This window comes from Miscanthus floridulus, chromosome 6, assembly GCF_019320115.1.
Source record: "Miscanthus floridulus cultivar M001 chromosome 6, ASM1932011v1, whole genome shotgun sequence".
In the NCBI taxonomy this organism is placed as follows: Eukaryota; Viridiplantae; Streptophyta; class Magnoliopsida; order Poales; family Poaceae; genus Miscanthus; species Miscanthus floridulus.
In genome coordinates, this window is record NC_089585.1 from 132,796,741 (window position 1) to 132,823,288 (window position 26,548).

Genomic DNA, 26,548 nt, shown 5'->3' on the forward strand with positions numbered 1-26,548 from the left:
GGGGCTGGGGATTTTTGCATGCTCAAAAGGTTGTTATCATGTTAACTGAGACAACGGCTATGAAGAATACAACCATAGTCAAGCATGTAATAATGTCTTTCTTGCTTCCAAAGTCCCCAAGCTACTTCACTGCAAGTCAATTGACTGAGGTGAACCTCTCTCTCTTCTAAATTGTAAGTCATGTTAGCATTATCATAAATCAAACTTATCTAACCTTAATCAAGTTTATAGAAAAGTATATTAATATCTACAATATCAAATATATACACGGTCAAAATATATGTTATAGATGGTATAAATGTTTATACATTTTTTATAAACTTGATTAATAAATTTATAAGGCTTAACTTAGAACAAATCTAAAACTGACTACAGTCTGATTTGGAACAAAGAGAGTAGTAGCGTTTCATTGAGACAATGAGCCCACCGAGATGTTTCGTCAACATGCTCAATGTTTTTCTGGCTACGTGCATCGCTAGAATGATTCATCACTACACAAAAGTTAATTCTTTACATTGAAATCACTCTTTCCAATTACAAATTACAGGTTAATATAAAATTTACACCAAGGGCACAGTGAATGTCATCAGCAAATCGCGCCGAGCTCAGTAAATGTGTCAGCAGCAAGCTGCAGACACATCACTCTAGCCTCTAGGCCCAGCGAGTACACGATAGCTTTAATCTAGCTACAAAACCTCGTTAACTGTAGTGAGTTTCCTCGTTTCAAATCTGGCAGCCAAACATTTTTCCGATTTTCTTCAGGAGTGCAATGATAGTTTAGCAGCTCCTGAAACAAAACCACCGAGGATATTCTGATTGCACAACATTTCAGTTCACCAAAAGACTAATCTGCCTCCCCAAGTCCGTCGCTGCCATCTCCTCTTTTTGTTATCGGAGCCATACCACCACGTTTCTTGCCATGGGTTGCTACCTCTGCATTTTTTCTCAACACAGCACCCGGTGAGGGATATGGTCTTTGTTGGAACAAAGGTCCCTGAAATTAAAACATTAAAAATGAGGCCTCATTATTCCGAGTATAAAACAATCAGAATTTGGTGTCTGGATGAATAATACTACATTTCATGTTTGTATAGAAATCCCATTATTAGTGGCCAAGTGACCTCCACATAATCCTGAGTCCCCCTATAACATATCCATATGAATTACAAAGAGAAAACACAACTTCATGACAGGATACAAAGTTCTTAATGTTATTAATATCCACTACAGGCTAGGAGAACACAAAATAAATCTTGCAAATCAAAGAACATACAGCTGCAGTAGTATCTGCTGCTCGTGGTTGAACACCCTTCAAACCAACAACCCTGCAAAAACAAGAGTGCCGCACCATTAATACAGGGGCACACATAATTTATTATGCATATACATTCTTTCTTGGTTGCACAAAGCTAAAATAAGAATACATTAACAGCAAACACCATGAAAGCTTGCAAAAGTCAACTGGATAATCATTGAGAAGGAAGAGAGATGTCATGTACCAGCCACCACGTGGAGCATCTGAGTAAGAACTCGGGTCCATTGGGTCAAGCTCATCGTCCTCGGGGCGATTTCTTTTGCGGTGATCTTTTCTGTTTGTTTTCCCTAAGGGTGGTTTTGAGCTTGATCTGCATGTAAAGGAAACAAATGACACTTTTCTGCTTAAGTAGCTGAGGCCAGACATAAAGTAGTGCATAGAGCACATGGAAGAAGCACAGCCATGGAGCAAACCAAAATGCTTGTATTATTATACCTGTCCTTAGCTGAAACATTCCCCTGAGTTTTGGGAGCATTGTTACCACTGGCGTGCATTGTATTATTTGCATAAGATGGATACTGTTGAAAAGGAAGATTTTGAACCCTGCCATGAGTATTTACCAGCAAACAGTTTAGCTATGTTTCTCAATGTTTGTTCATTTGGATTTGGTGTTACCAATGGTTCATAAATCATAACATAATAAAGACAAAACATGCAAGATTAGATCTGGTGCTATATTGGCAGCACATAGGTCAATGACAAAATCATGAATGTGGGTTAGATCACAGAGATCCATTCAAAGTATACTTATATAACAATATCATGTCATCTATACGAGATTCGAGATAGATAAAATCATAGTCACAAAGTTCCCGGGCCAACGGAGTCACGAAACATGGTACGCTACTTGGAGAGGTTTTTACATGGTGGGGTCGAAGATGACCCTGCTTGTTTGACCCCATGTACCCAGGTCAGGGACGTCGTTCCCGAGTCGAGGGTCAATGCCTTCGACCCCATTTTATGTGAGTACGCATAAAATTAATATATAGATCAAGCTTCACAATAAAACATTTGATCAACTTAAATGGGTGAGATTAAACAGATTACCTTGTGCAGTGATTGCAGTATCCCCAGGGTTGGACAAGACCAACTCCCCATCCGCCACAGCCCAAACATCTCTGCATTTGAGAGTTCCAAATATCTGCAGTTTGAGCGACTGGCTCAACTGCAGTGTTGGTGGAAGCTGGAGGTGTAACACTGGTGTTCACAGAAGTAGGAGGTTCCCACCGTGTTGTCTGTGTCTTCGTGTTATAATAGTATTTGTGGCCTAATATTAATGCACATGACACATTAGACTGAGGATGGTAATGCCACACACGCACACTATCAGCAAGCAATTAAAAAACGTAACAAAGGTCATGAAAAGGTCTCATGTAATTTTATTAAATGTTCTAAAGGATGGCTTGTCCAACTCAGCTTCCTATTTATAGCTTAATGTCTGGCCAGTTTCTGGTCTTGCATCTGGAGTTCAGGGCTAATGTATATGAGCCAAGTCTGAGATAAATTAGAATTTTTTGCTCTTCTACCTGTTGATTTGTCAATTGCCTCCTCCCAGTTCTCTGGCAAGGATGGAGGAACTTGATGTTGCATGGTATTCAAAACATTGACAGGGCGATCCCATTGACTCACTCCGGTGCTTTGATTGTAGAAGTAAGGTGCACCAGTTGTCGGGTCCTTTGCTTCAACCTGAATCCAAACAAGCCAGCCTTAGTGCAGAATAGCCAGCTCTTGTGCATCTATACTACCTCCCTTCTCTGTTACCTATCCTTTTGGACATGAAAACAATCTCCAGCACACACACACCCTGAACAATACTTTTTCCAATTATATGTTCACAAAATTACTGAAAGATAATGAAGTGGAAGTAATTTTTGTAACAAATCTATTAATATCATTGCAATGTGGCAGATCTAATTATCTCAGTATATATTCATGGTCAAATCCATAAAAAAAGGATGGCTGCATTCATCCTATGATTGGACAAAGGTAGTAATTATTATCCTCTTATCCTATAAACCACAGTGAAAACAAATAGAAAATTGTTATCAGTTGATGGTACCCCTTGTACTGGTGCACTGTGAACTGGCCAAGAAAACATATAATGGCTATTGGCTAAACATTTCAACTGATAACCACATGACAAAGCAGAAAAATAACCAAAAAAGAAAGTACTTGGGCACAAACTCACCCAACCAGGAGGAAACTTTTGAGCAGATTTGTTCTGGCTTTCTTGAGAATCCACCTGTAATTCAGTGGCACAAAACGAATGACATATCAATTAACACAAAAAATGTGCTAGATAAAAATATCAATTGCACATCAAATTTGTCATGTGTGCAAGCTAATGATAAAGACAAAAGGCATCTTTTCTAACGTTTTTCAGTATCATCAAATTTCCCACTGTTCTTTTGGATTTATGTAGGTAAGTCCACTTTTAATCAACCATACAGTTTTCATTAGTTCATATGCTAGATAATATCTTTTTCCATGCCCATGTGGCATTTTTTCCTTTTCGAACCAAGGATAAATGCAGAAGTTTGTAAAGAACAGAGCCAGAGAACAAACAAAGAAGACTACACCTGCGGACTAAGACCAAAGACCTGACTCAGGCACTCAGACACAACTGCGGGGTAATGATACTTGCCTACTGCTGAATAATAAGATTGTGCTGGCACTAGATCAACGTTATCCCAACTACCAGTACTTAGTTTCCACCTTCCCACTTTAGTTTCCAAAGAAATTAGCAACTTACAGTGTGTGTACCCGTGTTGTTCTTATTTGCTGTCTCATCTTTGAGAATTCCCCTTGCCCTTAACCTCTGCTTCAAAAAATCAGGGAGATCGTTTGCACATTTTGCTTTATCAGTTTCATCTCTAGGTTTATCTGAAGAAAAAGGCAAATAGTTAGCCCTTATGTATAATACTGGAAGCAGCAAGTAATTTAGAGATGTGACATACTCATTTGAGCACTTGGCAAGTTTGCAGCATAGTAAGCACCGCCTCCTGGTACACCATAGCCATTGCCAATTTCACAGTTGCCTGTAAGCATGTTCAATCATCAGGTTCGGGAAAGAGATACCCCGTTATGTACTTGAAGAAAACTAGCAAGTAAACAACAACTTCATAGCTACAGACTGTGTAACAGAAAAAATATATTAAATTAAATGATAACTAAAATTACTACAGTTAGCAGAAATATACATAAGTCGTGAGACCGAATTACCAATCTCCATGACTAATGCTCAGTACAGATGCAAAATGAAGATCATCATAGTTGCTTATTGTTATGTGGCCAGTTGGGATGGAGATGAGAGGGCGAGCTGAGGAAAGTGGCGGCGACGTGCGAGCTACAGTACCCGCAGAGCTACAGTACCCACGGGTACTGTTCACTTGTTGGTGGCGGTGGCTAGGGCTAGGGGCGCTGGGGGAGGCCGGCCGCGGGGCTTCGCCCACGGCCGGCAAGAGAGAAGGGATTTCCTTCTGATCTCTTCCTTCCTTATAGATTGATACATCTCCTCTCATTATATAGAGAGGTCTGACTTGGCCCCTAAGCAAGGGGCTAATTAACCCTAATGGGCTAAGGCCCAATAGGACCTTGACTCCTCTAACACTTATACACTCTACAAGTGGACAACTGAAAATGGAGGAACTAATTAAAAATAGGTAAATACAGCATTATCATGGAAAGACAATGACCATTGTTTGGATGAAGTGGCTTCCCCCGTTTGCTTGCCATCTCTGCACGATGATCAGCTGTCATCTTTAATAAGTGCTCCTAAAAAACCAAGACAAAAAATGATTAAACTAATGAAATACATACAGAAAAACACATAAAGAAGAAAAAAGACTCGCGATCAAGATCAATCACCTTCAATGCACTAGGGTCACGGCGGTTCGAAAGTAAGTCTTCCCCATATGTTGTAGATTCACTTGTTGTGTTTGCATATCTGATTGAAAAAATATGCAACAGCAACATCAAGCAGCTGCTAATAACTAGTACAGAATGAAATGGGACAAAACACACCTTTGATTCTGTATTACTTGCTGGGTCTCAATGTCCTAGTTATCATAAACAACTACCAGAGATCAATTAAACAGAAGCATAACTGCAACTCTGAGAACATAATCTGGGGGATATATGAATACCTGCGCGTGAAGAACAGCCTCTTGGACAGCTGACTCAATGTTTGCTGCACTACCACTACTATTGGCACTAGCATTGTCAGGTCTAGCATCAAGTGGATGATAAGACTGCAGATCAGCATGGCATTGTGGCTGGTGACTGGGAGGTGCCTGCGGCCATGTTCCAACACCAGGTGGTAGTGGTTGATTCTGAGTGTTGTCCATGATTAAGCAACAGGTAAACAAGATGCACTCCTAGCTGAACTTCTGGCGTCTGATCTCACAATCTGCAACACAAGGCAGTCACCTAGCAACATCAGCAAATAATTAGGTTAAAAATACAGTTTTTTTTGCCCTAAAATCAAATACAGATATCGTCGCGGGCGGACCAAGTAAAGAACATTGGCGTACACATGTACACCCAATGACTTTCGCAAAAAATTATAAGTTAGTAGACGTAATACATATATAAACTTGTAATTAGATCAGACCCCAATACAAATACCCAAATAGATTAAGTTAGGGTTCGGGTGCTCAGTTCGCACGGCAGAGAGGGGAGAGAAGGAGTGCGCATACCGGGTGGGTGGTCGTCGCCGGCAAAGGACCGACAAGGCTAGACCTGGGCACCTGGCGTAGAGCGGCGGCGGCGGCGGCGGCGGTCGCCGAGTTGCGCCACGAGAGCGAGCACGCGCGCGCACGCGGGGAACTGGAGAAGAGAAGGCAAGGCGGTGAACGGAGCCCGGTGCTGTCTGTACTCTAGGAGTGAAGAATGTCTGGGCCCACCTGCCAGGCCCAGTTTGGCAGGGCACATTGGAACGGGCTCCTGCAGAAGCCTGCCGAAGTGCCAAACGGCCTGTTTAGGATTGTTGTGCTCCATTTTTTTTTTCAGCTGTGGCCTTCGGAGGCAATTCTGGTGGGGAAGGGGAGTAAGGAGGGAAAGAGGAAGATATGCTGGGTGGTATGGGATGATATGATTATGTCAAAGTTTTTTGAGGGAATATGCTTTTAAGATATAGAGCTATTCAATCTTGTTGTGCTTGCAAAGCAGGTCTGGCGGATCCTCGAAGAACCGGCATCTTTGAGCGTCCAGATTTTAATGGCGGTTTATTTTCCACAAGGTGATCTTGTAGAGGCTAATCTTGGCTCCACTCCCTCTAAAATCTGGCGATCAATTTTGGATGGCAGGGAAGTGCTTCAACTCGGACTGATTAGGAGAATCGGCACATGTTCGACTACATCAGTTTGACATCGACAAAGATTTGTCTGATCAGACTCTCATTCCAAACCTTACTCGGCGTTATCAGATCGGAAACCATGCGGACCTGTGGATTATCCGGCACGGCGATCGGTCGTCCGCCAAAGTGGTTTGGTAGCCATCGGTCCCACCAAATTGTTGTGCTGCCATCTCCAATTCTCCGCAGCAAACATTTCTTCAAGACCTCCCTCCCCTCCAGAATTGCACGCTAAGTGTGGCTAGCGTGTTTCTTCCGGGTTGTTGTTAAGAAATCCGCATCATGAAAATAACGTCCTTTCAGAACCTTCACACGGAGAGAGTCTGGATTCTCAATTAATCTCCATCCCTGCTTCCCCAGCATAGCAAGGTTAAACAACCTGAGATCTTGGAAACCCATACCTCCCTCCACCATGGGTCTCGTTAGACGTTCCCAACGCTGCCAATGCATATGTCTGCTATCAGCCGAGCTGCCCCACCAGTAGTTTGAGATCACCGTTTTCATTTTCCGACAGGTGTCTTTCGGGATTAGGAAGCAGCTCATTGGATAGGTAGGAACTGTCAGAGCCACTGATTTCAGTAGGACCTCTCTACCGGCACAGCTCGCCTCTCGCCCACTCCAGCCCCCCACTTTACGAGCTTGTTTAGCACTGAAATTTAGGTTCGAGAAGGATTAGCCTAACAAGTTTCTGGGTTTTAAAAATTTATAACGCACGTGAGGCGAAAAACAATTTCCAGGAACAAGGATCAAACATAACTTGTATTTAGTACTTAAATAAAAATTGAAGTACAAGTTTAGCAGATGAAAATGTGATTTTAACTTTTGGAAAATAGATGTTGTTAACTAGTGTTTTGGGAGCTCAAAAAATCAAATTTAACGTTAAGATAAGCTATTTTCGTTAAGTCGGCAAACACTTGAACTATTGTTAAAATACCATTTTTGGCGAATTATATTGAGCAAAATAGTTAAATAGTGTTTAAATATTTTGCTCCTATGGGTTAGTATAAGGTATGGACTATTGCATGAAGTATATGCTGGTTGAAGTTAACCAGGTTTAAATCTATTAAAAATTACGATAAAAGAGTTAATGAGTACTTAGCCTCAATTGAAATCCTTAACTTCAACCAATATGAAAAAATAGTAAGACAATGCTATCTTGACATTTAAATTCTAGCTAAAATGTTTAAACACATGTTGCATGTTTTGGTATTGTTGATTGTATCAAAGTGAGTGCTTAAGCATGGCATGGGTCGAAATTGTGTTGGATGTCACGTTGTCCGCTCAAAAAATTGCCCTAACTTCACTAGAACGGGCTGTGAACCCTGATTCGGTGCTTGGTTCGCGAAGTGGTGTTCAGCACGACGAGCTCCTGTTGGCACCTCTCTATCTCCCTCGATGCTCACTCTCCGGCCATGCCCGTTGCTCGGACGAGAAGCACTTAGTGGCTACTAGAATCTTGAATTCTTGTTTTAATCTCAACTGGGCTCTAAGCGGTTGGTTTTGATGCTTTAAAATTCGTGGTTCGCACGTGGTTTGGCCGTTCGGGCCCGGGAACATGGTCATTGCGTCCGATATCGTGCCATCGCGGGCTACCTGCACCGCTGTCGGCCGCTGCTACCACGCGCTGTGCCACGCGTTGGTTGGCGTACTATGTGGCCGTGGCCACTGTCCCACTGACCAGCCAAGTGGCGTCGTCTGCTCGCTGGGCCAGGCGTGGCCGTAGCCGCGCTCCGCCGTGCGCGGGACGCTACCGACGTGACGCTGTCCAAGCGCACCTATAGGGCTACTTCTTGTCCTCTTGTTGTTTTGGTTACTGCAGCGCTCGCCCTCAGCCACACAACCCACCTACCGAATCCGAGCTCGACGTCGTACGTAGTTATTGCATCGCGACGCCGTGCTGCTGCGTGCGCGTGGCTGCACGCGGGCACACCTTTTGGCTCCGTCTAGCGCTAACCGACGCGCCGCCTATCCTTCGCTCGAGCGGTCATATTCTCGTGCTGCCGTGTCTCGTCGGGTTGTGGGCAGCCTTCTCTGCCGGGGCCGCTTTCCGCGATGTGACGGTGGCAGTGCACCGCTCTCCCTCTCCCTTTCTTAATCACCAGTCCAAGGCTTCCCAGTCTAATTCCTCACACCGGTGGGTAGCTTAGCAAGTTAGCTAGGTGTCGCATTCTCATCGAGCCCAGCCGTGGTCTGTCAATGATTAATTTCAGTTTCTCCTCACCGTCGGTCATGTGCGCCGCCGTGACCCGAGGGTTGGGGGTAAGGCAGGTAGAAGTGGTAGCAGTTCAATTGCTCATAACTCTGTGTCGATGTTTTACCACCGGCAACCCGTCACGGGGTACCCGGGACGGTGATTTGTTCGGAGGGGTATCGGCGTTTGCAGGAACTCGGTGGTAAACGCAGGGAGACAACGATTTATACTGGTTCGGCACGCCGGAAAATCACGGCGCCCTACGTCCAGTCTGGTGTGGATAGTGTATTGCGCCCTGCGCTATTTGTTGTGGTTGCGAGGTATGTTGTGGTTGTGTCTGTCGCTGCCGATCTAGGGACCCCTGCCCTCCTTTATATAGTCCAGGAGAGGCGGGAGTCCTAGTCGGTTACAAAGTAGAGATCCTAGTAGGATTATGTGTAACTAGTTCTAGTAGGATTACATGTAGGGAATCCTAGTTGGACTAGGTCTTCTTCTCTCTTCTCCGTGGGAAACCCCATGGGTCCCGTATCGACAAGCCCCCGAGCATCTCATGGATGAGCTTCGGAAGCCTTCTTGTTCTTCTTGGTCTTCGTTGAGTTGTTGTAAATCCGTTCCAGGTTCTTCTTGAAGTGAAACCTTGAGATGGTCTTCTTTGTCTTTTCTTCGGCTGATGTGCACTTTTGGATAAAAGTGCACTCAGTGAGTGTAGCCCCCGAGCCTCTTGCTTGTTGGGACAAGAAGCCAGAGGGTCCCTTTAGTCTTGGTTGCTCTGAGTTCTTTTTCGATGGGTGCAATTTTTCATAAAAATTGCACTCACTGAGTGTAGACCCCGAGCCTCTTGCTTTTGCTTGCAAAAGTTGGAGGGTCCAGATTCTTGTCTTCAAAAAAATTTTGGGGTTATGTATCCCGCAGCCCCCGAGCCTTCTCCGAGTACTTTTCTTTAGAATAGAAATCGGATGAAGGGTCTTGATGTGTTGTCTTTGTTGTAGTCTTGAGTACTTGTATTCTTGGTCTTTCATCCTTGAATTCGAGCCCCCTAGCGTAGTTGAAGCGAATGCCGAACCCCCGAGCTTAGTGTTTGACTAAGCCGTGATGCTCTTCCGAGTTGTTTTTATTCATCCAGGTCATTTCTAGACTTCTCTGGTTCTTGATGTACCTCTTCCAGGTTGTTTGCACTTCGTCCAGGTTCTTTCTGAACTTATATGTACCTTATCTGGGTTATTTTTTGATTTGACTAAGTCGTGATGCTCTTCCGAGTTGTTTTTATTCATCCAGGTCATTTTCTAGACTTCTCTGGTTCTTGATGTACCTCTTCCAGGTTGTTTGCACTTCGTCTAGGTTCTTTCTGAACTTGTATGTACCTTATCCGGGTTGTTTTCTGATCAATCCGGGTTCTTCCTGAATTTGTCTTGGTACTTGCAGCACCTCTTCGGGGTTGTTTTATGATCGATCCGGGTTCTTTCTGGATTTGTCTTGGTACTTGCCGTACCTTGTCGGGGTTCTTTTTTGATCAATCTGGGTTCTTTCTGAGCTTGTCTTGGTTCTTGCCGTACCTCATCGGCGTTCTTTTTGATCAAACCAGGTTGTTTCTGGACTTGTCTGAGTAAAATAGCTCTCAAGAGCGTGTTTTTCCCGATCTCATGGTATAGATGTAGCTCCCTTGGTTCGTGGCCGCGTTGTTGATCGCCGCAGCCGAGTTGCTGGGTATTTCAGACGAGTAGTTGGATACCATGTCCAAGCAGTTGGTTGTAGACACGTCGAGCATCCGGAACTCGACACCGACTAGTTTGTTGGTTCTGAGTAGTAGTCGAGGTAGTCATTGAGCATCGCGGCAGAGTCAGCGGGTTGTTGTAGTGGCCTGCTTGCTTCCAGTCGGATGGCTTGCTTGTTGGCCAGCTAGAACAGCTTGTCGACAGGAATGTACGCATCATGTACGAGCCTTGATATGTACGTGCATGCACATACATAAATAGTGCACAAACGCCTTGGCCTTGCCTGCTTCTTTGGTCGTTCGTCTTGCTTCATGGTCAGTCCTCCGTATCTGAGTTGATCTTGATTTTGTACCATTCATGCTGAGGTCTTCGTATCCGAGTTCTTCTTAACTTTTTGCGTTCGTGCAGACTCGGTGTACTTTTGTCTAGCCTACAGCTTTGGGTTTTCTTGTGTGCCTTCCTCTTTTTGGCTTGGCTTCCGTATCCGAGTTGTTATGTAGATCGCGTGTTCTTCTTGCTTAAATCATATCCGAGTACTCGGACTCCTCGGCCGAGTAGTCAGTCTTGGCTTGCTTGTTATCTGTCTTGATGCACGGTTGGACATCTCGTGTGTTCAAAGTAGTCGAACATTCGAACGGATAGGTTGCTATCTTTGGTCTCGGACGGCTTGCTGCTCGTGGCTTGGTTCTGATTTGGCTTTGATATTTCGGAGTTGTAGATGTGATGACAGCCTGTATATGACTTGACGTGTGCTTGCACCTTGTTGGATCGTTCGTGTCCCATCATGATTTATGTCTCTAGTAAATTGATGGCTTCCTCATTTGCATGCATGCAGATCCGTATGTGCATGTGTATTCAGTGTACATATGCATATATCTTAATCTTTTGCTCGCTATTGCTTCCCGGACGTTATATGTGCATGTCGTGGTTGTACTCTGCCCTATAAACAACTCTGTGCGTTATCCTGACGAAATCCCTCGATTTGTCGAGTACTTTTCTTTTCTTCCTCTTTTGTGATCCGTCGAGTGCTTTGTCCGCGCTATGACTTGTTAGATGTAGATCTTTGTGTTGACAACCTTTCACCTGCGCTATGTAAAACGACTCGGCATAGAATGTTGCCTTGACAAACTTCGGCATCCGAGTGCTTTCTTGAGTGGCGCTTGTGCTTTTCTGAGGAAAAAGTATTCCTATCTGGATGTAGCCCCCGAGCCTCTTGCTTTTCGGAACGAAGAGCTGGAGGGTCTTTTTAAGCTTAATTTCGGTCGACTAGTTTTAGGTGTTAGCTTTTAGCTACCCTCATCGGCGGGCTTAAGCGTCTTTTCAGCTATTTTGCTCTCGGCCGGGATGCTCAGGCATGTTTTCAGCCATTTTGCTTTTTGTTTTGGGTGTTAGCTTTTAGCTACCCTCATCGGCGGGCTCAAGCGTCTTTTCAGCTATTTTGCTCTCGGCCGGGATGCTCAGGCATGTTTTCATCCATTTTGCTTTTTATTTCGGGTGTTAGCTTTTAGCTACCCTCATCGGCGGGCTCAAGCGTCTTTTCAGCTATTTTGCTCTCGGCCGGGATGCTCAGGCATGTTTTTAGCCATTTTGCTTTTTGTTTCGGGTGTTAGCTTTTAGCTACCCTCATCGGCGGGCTCAAGCGTCTTTTCAGCTATTTTGCTCTCGGCCGGGATGCTCAGGCATGTTTTCAGCCATTTTGCTTTTTGTTTCGGGTGTTAGCTTTTAGCTACCCTCATCGGCAGGCTCAAGCGTCTTTTCAGCTATTTTGCTCTCGGCCGGGATGCTCAGGCATGTTTTCAGCCATTTTGCTTTTTGTTTCGGGTGTTAGCTTTTAGCTACCCTCATCAGCGGGCTCAAGCGTCTTTTCAGCTATTTTGCTCTCGGCCGGGATGCTCAGGCATGTTTTCAGCCATTTTGCTTTTTGTTTCGGGTGTTAGCTTTTAGCTACCCTCATCGGTGGGCTCAAGCGTCTTTTCAGCTATTTTGCTCTCGGCCGGGATGCTCAGGCATGTTTTCAGCCATTTTGCTTTTTGTTTCGGGCGTTAGCTTTTAGCTACCCTCATCGGTCGACAACTTGCTTGATGTAGTTGAACAGCATGATGAAGTCGTCGGACAGCTCGTCCGAGTTGTTTGCTGATGAGTTTAACCAGACGAGTGACTGTCATGTCGAGTACTCGAAACAACTCGGAACGTGTTGCCGGGTTCCCAGAATTTGGTTGCTTGCTCGTGACTTGTCGGCTTGCTGTAGGTGGTCTTCTCTTTATTGACCGTGTAGCTTGTATTTCTTGACCTTCTCTCGTATGAGCATGTCGTATGTATAAATCAATGCACAAACACCTTTGGCTTTGCTTGCTTGCTTCCTTTGTTAGCTTCTTGCATGTCCATGATGTATTCGTATACGAAGTCGTAGTAGTACAATTTGTTTCTGGATCAGAGTCATCGGACGGATCGCTCGCTTCAGGCTTGGACTACTTCCGCGCTTGATGTAGTCGAGTTCTTTTGGTACGACGTCGTAACCTGATATTCCTCTGTTCTGCACTGATTCGGTACTTGTCTTGGATAGAATTGGCTCTGGACTTGTACGAACTTCTGTTGCTTGTTCGAGTAGGAATAGGACTTGTTTCTGGGTTGGACTTGAATCTGCGTGAAGATGAGCTGTATACGTGCATGTCGTATGGATGGTGACGTGTGATGTAATTCCTTTGGTAGAATACTTGCTTGCCGTGTGGTGCTTTCTTGCTTGCATGCTTCCTTCCTTCTCTTGCTCGTGGCTTCAAAGCAATTTGAAACGTATACGTATACGCAGTTGTATACGGTCTTGGACTCTTGGTGGTCGTATCCGAGTGCGGCTCAAAAACTATTTCCATAATTGACGCTTGCTAATCCCTTTTGGTTTGTACGGTGACTTGGTTGACTTTTGCAGGAAATCCTTGTTTCTGCGTGTTGCAAGCTTGCTGTTCGTAGCCTTACAGTGCTTGCGTTCCTTGACAGGTTCCCATGCGGGTGCCACATCTATCTGTGGTCGTTGAGGCCGAGAACCCTGCATCTGGTGTTGATCGGAGTAGGACCGGTCGACTTTTTTCTTCGAACGATGGTGATGATGAGTGTGAACACGGCGAGTTGTTGACAAGATCGACTAGAGCTGCGGCGAGTTGTCGACGGGAGCCGATGAAAGTCACGGCATGTCTTGATCTTAAGGTCCACCGAGCTCTCGAACGCAAAGCGCCGAGAACCCCTACCTGGCGCGCCAGCTGTCGATGTTTTACCACCGGCAACCCGTCACGGGGTACCCGGGACGGTGATTTGTTCGGAGGGGTATCGGCGTTTGCAGGAACTCAGTGGTAAACGCAGGGAGACAACGATTTATACTGGTTCGGCATGCCGGAAAATCACGGCGCCCTACGTCCAGTCTAGTGTGGATAGTGTATTGCGCCCTGCGCTATTTGTTGTGGTTGCGAGGTATGTTGTGGTTGTGTCTGTCGCTGCCGATCTAGGGACCCCTGCCCTCCTTTATATAGTCTAGGAGAGGCGGGAGTCCTAGTCGGTTATAAAGTAGAGATCCTAGTAGGATTATGTGTAACTAGTTCTAGTAGGATTACATGTAGGGAATCCTAGTTGGACTAGGTCTTCTTCTCTCTTCTCCGTGGGAAACCCCATGGGTCCCGTATCGACACTCTGAGCTTGCCTTGACTCCCTCTATCCAGTGCTCACACTATTTTGGCTAGGGTGCTCATCGTCGGTGGGGTGACACGACAGTGTCCATTGCAGAGCGCCACCGCCTCGCTCGGTCACATGTGTCCAGACCATTGCAGCGCTCCCCTGCTTCAACCGTCAGTAGGGCATCCACCACGGTGAGCCATTGATGCTTATCTGCCACTTCTACTTTACCAAGCATACGTAGGTTCGTCGGAACAGTCGCGTCGTCGCCGTGGATAGCTGCTCGCCGCTGCAGCCCGTGACAGTGCGCCTCCGAGTCCATAACCGCCACCCATCCTTACGCGTTTAGCCATAGATGGTGGTCGGCACCTTAATGCCATCATAGCAAGCCTAGTTTGCCCGATGTAACCGCCGTTATCGCCGGTGTGCTGCGTCGCCACGTGTGGGTACACCGAGGACCGCCCCGTTGCAAAGGCAACACATTGCAGGGTCTTTAATGCAAAGCGTGAGTCTGTAGTAATAGTGTTCCGTTGCTCTGCGTGATTATTAAAAAATCCAAGCCCTCTTTTGCAAAATGCGGGCGCACGCGCCCCTGGCCTTGGGCCATGCTGGGCCACCGTGCCGCGCTGGGTTGCCAAGCCGAATGGTCACCACCGGCCCTTTTCCTTTTCTATGCATTTTCTAATTTAGTTTCTAAGATAAACTTGTAAATTCAGTATAAAATTATGTAGTTAACAAAAATTATGAAACAAATTTTGTTAGGTTTCTAAAATTGTTCTCTATCTGCTAGTATATTTTGTTCACATAGTTTTATAATATTTCTAGGAGTTATATAATTAATTTGAGATGCTTAATATTGTAAGATATAAAGTTGAAGGAATTTTTATGATAAATTGGTGATAGTGTTGGTTCTAAAACTTTTACAGTAAATCCCTAATATTATTAGGTGCTCACTATAATTTTTGTAGCTCCATAATAATTAGTTTGCTAAGGTTGCTAAATGAGCCCTAGTTCAAAAATATATATTTAATCAATTAAATGTCAAAGCACCTTGGGATTTTAAAACTAAAACATTTTTTCAGAGACAAAGCCTTACTTGACGACGCGGTTACGTAGACCAGTACGTTAGTCATTTAAGCTAGCTTGTTAGCTTGTGGAGCGTAATCGTATTTTTAAGAGTTGCGGTTACTGTTGATTAATTGCGTCTCTACGTTGCATCCATGTATATCATAATAGGAACAACGACGGATCAGGGAGTCAACTGAAGTAGCGAAAAAGATGGTGCCTTGATGATCGTGTCACCATGATGTAATGCCAACTTTTGGTTATATCTTACCTAGGCAAGTCCCGGTGCATAACCCCTATTATTCTGCACTTTATCTTATGCTTGTGCATTAAGTTTTAAGGAGTTGAATGAAAACCACTTGCATATATATCCTTATCCTATGAGTCCTACTAGTATGTCAGGATCATGTAGATTGCTATGCTATAGGATCCAATAGAAGATGAGTGATTACCTGTCACTCGCAAGAGATAGGAAATATATTATTGTTATGTCACATGGAATATATATGAATGATAATTACAGACCGGACAGAATAGTACTTTGAATCTGGACTTGGTTAGGTATTCGAGCAAGGCTCGGATTGCACTTATTCCGCCTGGTATCGATTGAGGGCCATCCATTGCTGTGGATGGTAGTCAGGTCACAGACTTGTTATTCTGAGCACATACTTGCTTATGGGAGCGGGAAGACTCGTTGCTCTCTTGTCGTGGGTTCTGGCTCTTTCCGGACTGACTGATTGGAGACAGGGATGGTGGAGGTCTAAGTACCACACTGAGTCCGGGACTCAGGAGTGGGGGCTTGGAGTCTAAGTTTAGACGGGGACCTAGACCCCTTGATAGGAGAGTGGTGGGTTGGTCTTGCTTGTGCCTAGGGTACAAGTGGGGCGTGTGTTTTAGGGAACCTAGCTGGGATACATTGGTTTATGAATCGCCGTGTGATACGGTGCCTACTTGGCTATGGTCTAGCACCATAGTAAGAACTGGAGTATGAAAGATGGTAAAATAGTTCTGATTGCTTACCACCTGCTTGAAAGTAGCATAGGTGCTTACATAGAATGGTTAGTTAATGAACTAATGATGACTACTAATGAAGTTGAATATAAGGACACACATTTAGTAATGCTTCCACAGATGTAATAACCCACAAGCCAGATAACCTTGCATATCCTTGGAGTCTTTTATTTTCCTCCTATCGGGTAAGTCTTGCTAAGTATATTCGAGTACTCAGGGTTTTATTCCCCTATTGTAGGTGATCGGAGGATGCTTAGAGCTGACTCTTGTGTGTGGAAACCTCCTGGTGGGCTCAAAGAGGATTCCTTTCATGCTACGATAATAGTGTTTATTTATAACCCTCATGAAAGGTTTTTATAGAAAAAGATGTAAAATCTGCTAGCATCTCTTGTATAAAATATCCACTATGTCAATGCTCCACCATGTCATTAAAGTAATTCTTCTTTCTATGTAACTTTGATAGCATTGTTATATTCTGTTGTTATAACAAATTAAGGTATTATCCTGGTACTATAATAAAGTGATGTAAGAAATAACTTAAAAATATTGTAAGCTTTATTCTCTTATTTATGATCCTGATGGAAAATATAGATTTTCAAGTTCTTCCTTGAGGTGTGCTCAATGGAACTACGTAGTTTAGTGTCCTCTCTTAAGTACTTAGTGTCTAATAGAAGACAAGTACTCCTGGGAGACATTGGATTAGGCAGTTTTGCCATAGGTGGTATTAGAGCATAAATGAGGAAATAAAGCTTCAAAATCCTTTTCTAAACTAAAATTTGACAACCTACTTGTGCAAAAAGTTAGGGCATTTAACTACAAAGTATATAAGTAGCCCTATTGCTATAGTTGAGCATCCGAAATAGGTTTAACTAGTTTTTCTCCGATGGACTGACTCTCGCGTAGCATATGATCTTTAAGTCGGTCACGTTGGTACTGTTTTAAGTCGTCTTGACTATATTGCTGGTAGATGCGCCCTTTGTAGATGTCACGCGAGTCGTATTGTCGGTGTAAAAAGTGACCAACAAGTAAATATTTGTAGTTTTGCCGTACGTTGTGATCGGAGGTGGCCTAGCACTCAATGACACAGGGTTTATACTGGTTCAGGCAACGTGCCCTACGTCTAGTTTAAGTCGGTCGGTGACTTTATTCCTGAGCCTAGGTGCTCAAAGTTTGTAGTGGGGTTACAAACGAGAAGGAGAGAGTTGGGGGTACAAGAGGTCCGGTCGGACTCTGGTTAGAGGGACCGAAAGCGATGGGAGCTCTACTATATGCTAAGTGTTCGAGCGTGTGCTCGTGGTTTGAACCTGGTGGTTCTGCTATTGTATACTAGTGAACTTGATCAATCTAATCAATCTATCTATTGGAAGAGAGTGCATCCCCTTTTATAGATGAAGGGGATGGCCTTATAAGTAAGAGGGAAGGAGTATGTTTGCTACTAAGCCTTATTGCCCATGCCGGTGGGTACAAGACGATGGTAGACGCCCACAATACTATTGAATGTCAGATGTACGTGGGAGGTTGTGTTGTCCTCTTCGGGTATGGCAGACATCGGCGCCCGCCATACGGTTGATACCTAGAGACATGCAAGGGGTTTTTACCATGTTTGCCTGGTATGGTTTAATGCCGGTGCCCACAACACTATTGATGCCCATAGGCATGTGGGGGAGCCTTACCATATGGGAGTTAATGGCGCCCACAATACTGTAGGGGAAAATGTCGGCGCCTACAACACTGCTTGGGTTCTGTCATGTCGGGAGGATCATAGGGTACTGCCTGGTAGGTGCGTAGGGTACTATCCCTGGTATTGCGGTTTGACTTGTGCGCCCTGCCTTACTTTCTCCATCCATTTCCTGGTCCTTACCGAGCGGGCGTCCCCAGTTAGTTGGTCCCAGTCCTTGCCTGCTGGGCCAAGCCTTTGTTGGGAAGCCGGTCTGTGAGGGACCCCAGGTTTATGAACCCGACACATATAGTGCACGACTGACCCATCCCTCTTTAGGAGTTACTGCGGTACCATGGCTTCGTGCTTCGCATTTGCCTATGGTTCACGCCTATCGTGACCGACGTCTCTCCATACTCCTTTCTACGCTCTTGTCAGATCCTTGCCCTGTAGCCGTACTAGTCATTAATGGCCTCGGACATCGTTCGTCTTGAACACACAAAAAAATCGGTCGATTCATTTGTAGTGATCCCACGTAGAAACCTTAGTGGACTACGTCAGGACCACTGACCGCTCTGCTATTATAAGAAGGGCCTAGCCTAGCCATTGGTACCACCACCTAGTGCACTCTAGCTCTTCTAGCTTTTTCCTTTTGAGCAAGCTCTTCGCTCAATCCTTCCTTGCAACCACCCACCAAGAATGGCAGGAGCCTAGGTTAGCAGTTACTGCCTGAACACTGAGGGTTTTCCCAAAATCCTATATGCCACCCTACAAAAACTCAGGGTCAAAGATCATCCCGAGTATGAGGGTCATGAGTATGAAAAGCATGGCACAGAGTGGTGTGAAGTTACCATCTATATTGGAAAGAGTGAGGAGTTTCCTGACATCACTAAAGCCAAGAATGTGACCACAACCAGGTTTTGCTTCGTCGACACCTACCAAGTGGTGGCCCGCAAAGCCTTGCGGCACCTTTGCTAGATCTATGAAGAGCCCATTGCTCGTACCCCCATGAGGTTCTTTCCACCTTTGGAAAGAATCGATGGGTATGGAGAACTTGCATGGAGGCTTTTGCAAGGGTGGGATGCACAAGAAGACCATCCCACTATGGTGCACTTGACCATGTATCTGCTTGCTCTGGATGAGTAGTATGGCTGACAAGCCTTGGAGCTAAGGAAGTGCCTTCGATGAGCCGAGGAAGCCGAGATCTTCTCTAGGATGCTCTAGGTGCAGCTTACTGAAGCACATGCTAGTGTGGCAGCCGCAGAGAGTCGGGAGACTGCCATGTCAAAAGCCCTAAAGGAGGCTAAAGATCAGCATGCCCATAAGCTTGGAGAGGCCTACCTTGTCACCAAGGCTAAACGTAGGATGATGGCCATTGAAAGGCGGGATCCCATGATCTTGGAGAGAATCCCTATCTACCCACTGGAAAGAAGGAGAACCGGTGTTCTAGTACCGCCAGCACCCCCACCCTCGGAACTATCAAAAGTAGAACCCTTATTTCCCCTCACTCAACCACTACCTAGAGAGGAGGCAGATCCATAGTCTGGGCGGTAGAAGAATTCGCTGAGCCCAAGAATGAAGATGTGTGATCCAACAAAGTAGATTAGTTGCCTTGGGAAGATATACCCATAGTTAGTGGTGTCTTTCGTCACTGTCCTCCTATATTGTAATCTTTCCGTTGTATTTCGTCCGTAGTTGTTGAGATCGTCTGGTCGTAAGGAAGGCGAAGATGTGCCGAGTGGTAGAGTGAGTGCCTGTATGTTGTACCTACATATGAACATCTGGAATGTGCATATCATTTATTTTGCTGTGTTTATTGCGTCCATCTACCCTTAGGTCTCGTTGGACATGCTTAGGGTTTTCAAGGGCGACGATAAGTGGGTTACAACAAAGCCACCATTTAGATGCCAATAGATTGATCATGATGGGATAACGAAGGATACTATATCAACTAATTATGGATGTCCCAGCAGAGCACTTGAATCTCTTTAAATCAAATCCATTGTGGAATTTAAATTTCCTTGTCCCTTGTTGCGAAAGGAACCATTGTTGTTTCAATCTTTCCTTGCAATACTCCTCTGATTCTGTGGTCTATGACCCCACTGCCTTCATTGCGTGTAAGTTGGTAATAGTTGCCTGGTTAATAGCTTGTGGTGCCGCGACAAAACCGAGGGCCCCTGTGGAATAGCTGCCACATGGTGATGCTGCTTGGCACGTGCTAGTATCGAGGTTGTTGACCAAACACCTTTACCAAGTTACACTGCCGTGCCGCTTTTGATACAAAATATTCTTCTTGGAAATATTCGTGTGTTTGAACGGGAAATCCACAACGGGTTGATGAAATAGTATTTCCCCAAAGTAAACAAGAGAATGTGGTTTTGGAGGAAGCATGTATGTCGCGATCTTAGTTCGTACAAAAGGTTGACGCATATGGTAAACAAGGAAGGGAAGGAAAAGAAAAACAACAAGGAAAAGTTAGCCCTTGGGTAGCAGTGAGTGATTGGAAAAGCCTGAGTGGATGTCATGTCCCAAGCACTGTGCCCAGCTCGCCCGCACTACACGCACCAGGTCACTATTGCCGCATGCCCTCTAGACGCCGTCAGTGTCAGGGACCACTAGCACCCTGTCCTCATGTAACCACGACATTATGCCGCATCCATCGTACTCGTGCACTGTGCGTTTCCCTTTTTCTTGGCATCCTATCGGCTCTTGATCCTCACCCTCATTCCCGTACTGGACCCCCCTCCTGTTTTCCTCTTTTGAGGACATGGCCACCCGCGTGCCTCCCTCATCGAGCGAACCCTCTCCTCTCCTTTTTCCTCCCTCCACTCAAGCTCACGCTGGGAGCGCACCATAGCCAATGATGCACCACCACCTCCATCCACCAAGCTATAAGATGCCACCTTGTGCGCCTCTCTTTCGTCCTCATCCCCCTCACATCCAAAGCAAAGCTATGAGATCCAGTCATCATCTGTGGAACTTGGTTCATCAGTCCGAGGTGATTATGTGATCTAAGAAGAAGAAGGGATCTGGTTTATGTTGAAGAAGTTCAAGTCTACTTTTGGTTTGTTTGGTCTTAGGGTTCATGATGTTTGAGTTCTCAGTCTCCTGTTTCTAGATATGTTGGACATACGCCATGTCATTAAAGTAATCCTGCTCCCTCTGTAACTCTAATAACATTGTTATATTCCACTGTTATAACAAATTGAGGTATTATCCTGGTACTATAATAAAGTGATGTAAGAAATGACTTAAGAATGTTGTAACCTTTATTCTCTCATTTATGATCCTGATGGAAAAATATGGATTTTTGAGTTCTCTCTTGGGGTGTGCTCGATGAAACTACATAGTTTAGTGTCCTCTCTTGAGTACTTAGTGTCTAATGGAAGACAAGTACTCTTGGGAGACATTGGATTAGGCGGTTTTGCCACACTGATCTTGTTGGGCATGTATTCAAAAGCCTCCTTTGATGACCACCCCAAAGCGGTCGGTAGGCCCAAGCCATCTTGAGTACCCGAATCAGAGGCGCTAGGGTTGACACCTGGGCTAGGAACCAGAGAAACATGGTGAAAGGTCCCTATGTGGTTTTCATAATTGAGTGACAACCTAGGTGAACTAATTATGTTTATATGAGATACACAGGTGATTAGTCCACAGGTACATGTGTATGAGCAACATATGCCATGAAGGTGGAAATGGCTCAGAGATCTTGCAAAGCTCACACATGTGATGATGAAGGAGCTCATTGTACATGAGACATGACATTGAGTCATGTGATCAAGGTGGAGAAGATCAAGACATGACTTGGCTTGATGGACCGGTTGCAAGCGTGAAGGGCAAGTCGGAGGCTTTGGAGCGATAGACCGCGTGGCGGTGAAGCTTGAGCAAGACTTGGCGCCGGTGAAAAGCAAGTGAAGTCAAGATCGATGAACCAATATGATCACGTGATGATATGAAGTGGATCATATCATTGTTGATCGTGTTGGTGCATGTGTTGCATCGACATTGGAGGAGATGGAATGGAATGCGCAAGGCAAAGGTATAATCTAGGGCATTTCATTTTACTGGTCATAGGTGTATAGAGAAGTTGATGACTAGGTTTAGGATAGATGGCCATACTATCAAGAGGGGCAAACTTGTTTGTATATTGGTCATCTAGTGCCACTCGAGTGATCTAACTTTGCATTGTCGCTAGGATCGAGTGGCGCGGCAAGTTGAGTGGTTAACTCCTTGAAAAATGTTTGTTAAAAGCTAACACACGTGCGTAAGGTGTTGTACACTTGGTGGTGTTGGCACATTTGCAAAGGAGAAGTTAGTGAAGAAAAGGAGTTGAATGCGCTGGTCACAGGGTGACCGGATGCGTCCGACATGAGGACCAGATGCGTCCGGTATTCCTGACGTGACCGGACACATCCGATATCGATATCGGACGCATCCGGTATTCTAGCCAGGCATGGGTAGAGTTGCTGAAGTGACTGGACTTTGGCTCATAGCAGTGACCAGACATTGAGCAATCACTATTTAGCGTCAGGTCGTGGTGACGTGGGGCGTGGGTGTTGGTCCACAAAGGACCGGATGCAGGGCCACGTCCGATCAGCCACACCGGACGCGTCCATCGGAGTTGAGCAGCTCTGGAAGCTCTTTGGGCTTGACCAGACGTTGCCCATCCCGCGTCCAGTCGGTCACATCAGACGCATCCAGTCAAAGTTGAGTGGCTCTAGGAGCTCTCTGGACTCGACCGGACGCTGCCCGTCCTACGTCCGGTCGGCATACCGGACGTGTCCAATCGCCGTTGGATGGCAATGGCTATTTCATTTGAATGGGACATGTGGCGGTCAAGCAGTGATCGGACATAGTGACTGGACATGTCCGATCACCACACTGGACGCGTCCGGTGCACATGACCTGCGTGTCCGGTCGTCCTGAGTTTTGCCCAGTGAAGGAGTAACAGCTAGTTTAGCCCGTGGGGCTATAAATAGAAGGGGTCTTGGCCATGGCTAGGGCTGAGCACCTTGGGGGACTTTGTGTCCATACTTGAGAGTGCTTAGGAGCCCTTCATCTCACATATACTTGATAGTAATCATCCGATTGTGTGAGAGATTGATTCTAGTGCGATTGCATCATAAGGTTGCATCGTGTGGCACTAGGTGGTCATCTTGTAAGCCGGTAGTGCTTGTTCCTCTTGGAGGTTGCCACATCCTAGATGGCTTGGTGGTGGTCTCCGTCAAAGCTTGCAAGAAGCTTGTGTGGTGCTCCAGAGAGGAGCTTTGTGAGGGGCATTGTGCTCGCCCCGCGGGAGCCACGAAGAGCAACTTTAGTTGAGCATGTCATTGAGCCACCCTCACTTTCGTGGTAGGTTCTTGTGGTGCCCGACGTGCGGGCTTGGCGAGTGATGCCAATTAGCCGCCAAACCACCAAGTAAGCGGTCGACACAACAGGGACGTAGCGTGTTGGCAAGCACGTGAACCTCGGGAGAAAATTTACCGTGTCAACATTGTTCATCCCGTTGGTTTGCAATCCCCTTACACAAGCTTGTAATTACTTTCACATACATTGTGCTTGTGTAGTTGCTCTTGTAATTAGTTAGCTTGTGTAGCTCACTAGTTATCTTATTGCTTGGGTAGCATAGAAGTAGCTCCCTTGTATGGCTAATTTGGTTTGTGTAACATTATTAGTCACATTGCTTAGTTTATGTAGCTAAGTCGTTGCGCTCTCTAATTTGGCATTGGTTGCCTTGTTATTGAGCATTGCTAGTGAGCTTAGGAGCTTTGTGCTTTTGCTTACTAGAATTGTGTAGGAGCTCCTCGATGTGCAAAATACTAGTGACACAGGTTTGTGTGACCTTGCTCCTAGAATTAGATAGTTGAGCTTGTGTAGGAGCTCCTCGGTGTACAAAATACTAGTGGCATAGGTTTGTGTGACCTTGCTCCTAGGATTGGATAGTTGAGCTCTACCTAGCCTGGCACCTTTGTTGCCTAAATAGGATCTTAATAAGGTGTTTGTGAACTTCGATAGAGAGGTGTAGTCTTGGCTAGACCGATTGTTATAATTTCGCACTTGTTTCGGTTAGCCAGCACGATTAAATTTAGAAAGGACTATTCACCCCCCTCTAGTCTGCCATCTCGACCCTACAAGTGGTATCAGAGCCAGGTCTCTCATTTGTGGTCTTTACCGACCCGAGAGGATGGCGACTTATGGGCTAGATGTTTATTTGCCCTCAAATGTGGTGGATGGTAGATGTAGGTTTTTCTCATGTGTTGGATGAAGATAATCTAATTCAAGTACAAGAAAATGCCTAGATCTTGACATCCAAGCTACTAACATCATGTATAGATCTTTGCATGACAACATCTTTGGAGAGATCATAGACATGAAGACCACCTATGAGATATGGAGTTATCTCAATGAGAAATATGGGACGGTTTTCGACGATGATGATGAGCCCAAGAAAGAGGCACATGAGGATGTTGAGCATAGCCACAATTCAGTAATTGTGGAAGATTACTCCACCTCATGGTCAAGTGATGATGATGATGATCATACCACAAAGTCACTTGACAAGATTGATGATGATGCCACAAGTGATGCTACTCCATGCACACTTGATGATGATAATGATGGATCATGCTCGGGCTGTGAGAGTGATGTTTCTTCAAGCACTCCAACTACATCACATTGCTTCATGTCACAAGGTGACACTAAGGTATCTAATGCAAATGTGATTGATCTTGATTTATATGAGGAGCTTCTAGATAGATATGGTTGCATGATCAAGGCTTTAGAAAAAGAGATGGCTAAAACTGAGAAATTAAAAAATGAAAACTCTTTTCTAAAGAACACATGTGAACGACAAAAGCATCTACTTTATGTTACTACTTATTCACATGAGGAGCTAAAATTGGCTCATGAGGAACTAAGTATTGCTCATGATAACTTGGTACAAGACCATGCTTTTCTCACTAAGGAGCTTTCCAATGGAAAAACTAAAACTAGTGAAAGTTCATCACATGGGTCAATTGATCAATCACATATTGTTGCTAACCCTTGTGATGTAGGCAAGAAGCATGTATCCACCTCTTGTGATGATTTATTAGAAATGCCATGTTCTTCACATATAGATGCTTGTTCTACTTCTATGTCTTGTGAGACTAATATTTTAAAGGAGAACAATGAGCTCAAAAATGAAGTGAAGAATTTGAGCAACAAGTTAGAAAGGTGCTACAACTCAAAAATCACCTTTGAGCACATGTTAAAGACTCAAAGAAACTATGGTGACAAGTGTGGCCTTGGCTTCAAGAAGACGATGACAAAAGATGAAAGAAAGAGAGAAAGAAAGATGAAGAAGCTACAACAAAGAAAGCTCTCTCATACCATGTGCTATCGGTGTCATGAAGCGGGACACCTTGCAAATGGTTGCCCTAACATTGAGAAGCTCAAGAAGATAAAAGAAGAAGAGAGGCTCAAGCATGTGAAGTGCTTCAAGTGCCACACTTGGGGTCATCTTACCTCAATGTGCCCAACCAAGTAATTGGTGAAGCAACTAGAAGAGCCTCAACCAAAGCCACAAGTTGAGCAAGAGAAGACACCCCAAGAGCAAATCAAGATCTATCATGAAGATGGTGGTGACTTGATGATGATGAAGAAGAAAACAAGAAGGGGTGGAAAGGCAAGGCATCCAATGCAAACTCAAGATGCCAAGATGATGAGCAAGATATAAGATGGAAAGAAAGTCTATGCTCACATCAAGTGCTTCGAGTATGAAAATACAGGACACTTTGCCTCTAAGTGTCCTACCAATCTTGAGAAGAAGGCTCAAGCAATCCATGTGAGGCAAGGCAATGGGAAGCACCACATGAGCAAGAGAAGGCTCAATCAAAGAGAAAATGCTACTCATGCCGGGAAAGGTGACACATGGCACATTCATGTCCCCTAGGTAACACTCCTAAGCCTATTTCAATTAATGATGATTCTATGCTTAGAAAGGATGGCAATGGTACCTCATTGGTTGGAATTGCAAAACATCCCGCTACTCATACTAAGGCTTTGCCTAAGTATGTTGCTCCTAACTTGAGAGGATCCAAAATTGTTTGGGTACTATCAAAAAGTGGATGATTGTTTGTAGGTACCATTGGCATTGGAGGCTTGGTTCAAATGGTATTCATCTTGTTGATTATGTAGTTGAGCCAAGTAATGAAGCTTAGTGCACATCCTATCCCAATGCCAAGCCAAGAATTAGTGAAGTCCAAAAGTGCTACAACATACAAGTGTCATATTCAAGTTGTGGATGATTTATTGGATATATATATTTGATGGTTTACAAGAATTTGAGTTGAAGCTTGCAAATTGGATGATCATAAGCTAACTAAGGTATATCTCTTGTTGATCATTTCATTTGGGTGCATATGAGTTGATTGAGTTGGATAAATATGCAATGTTGCTTGCTATAAGATGATTGAATGGATAAATTGCTTAGTAATCAAGTTTGGATTGATTTGTGCTAGATAAGTTCATAAGATAACATTTAATAAGTGGATTGAATGGATTTATGTCTTATGAAAGTATTCAAACAAGTTAATTTCAAGTTTGA

General features: G+C 44.7%; 1 protein-coding gene across 2 annotated transcripts; it reads right to left on the minus strand.

Moving 5' to 3' along the window:
• Nucleotides 1-492: 492 nt before the first annotated feature.
• On the minus strand, nt 493-6,172 carry LOC136459690 (uncharacterized). Of its 2 annotated transcripts, none has more exons than XM_066459532.1 (14): nt 6,013-6,172; nt 5,461-5,723; nt 5,339-5,373; nt 5,183-5,261; nt 5,011-5,089; nt 4,273-4,353; nt 4,068-4,198; nt 3,504-3,557; nt 2,842-3,001; nt 2,363-2,582; nt 1,751-1,858; nt 1,500-1,625; nt 1,274-1,325; nt 493-994 (listed from the first exon to the last, which is right to left on the minus strand). In XM_066459532.1, exons 2-14 carry the CDS (start codon nt 5,659-5,661, stop codon nt 845-847), a joined length of 1,476 nt encoding a protein of 491 aa, XP_066315629.1. In that variant the 5' UTR covers nt 5,662-5,723; nt 6,013-6,172; the 3' UTR covers nt 493-844. The 2 variants fall into 2 exon arrangements, with proteins under 2 accessions (XP_066315629.1, XP_066315630.1); XM_066459533.1 differs by having other exon boundaries at nt 5,461-5,743; nt 6,013-6,171.
• Between the last annotated feature and the right edge of the window lie 20,376 nt (nt 6,173-26,548).

Excerpts from the sequence above, each read along its gene's own strand:
- LOC136459690 (XM_066459532.1), bottom strand. The coding sequence starts at position 5,661 with ATGGACAACACTCAGAATCAACCACTACCACCTGGTGTTGGAACATGG. Across the intron at positions 3,558-4,067 it reads ACAACACGGGTACACACACT|GTGGATTCTCAAGAAAGCCA; the intron begins GTAAGTTGCTAA and ends ACTGAATTACAG. Across the intron at positions 1,326-1,499 it reads GATGCTCCACGTGGTGGCTG|GGTTGTTGGTTTGAAGGGTG; the intron begins GTACATGACATC and ends TTGTTTTTGCAG.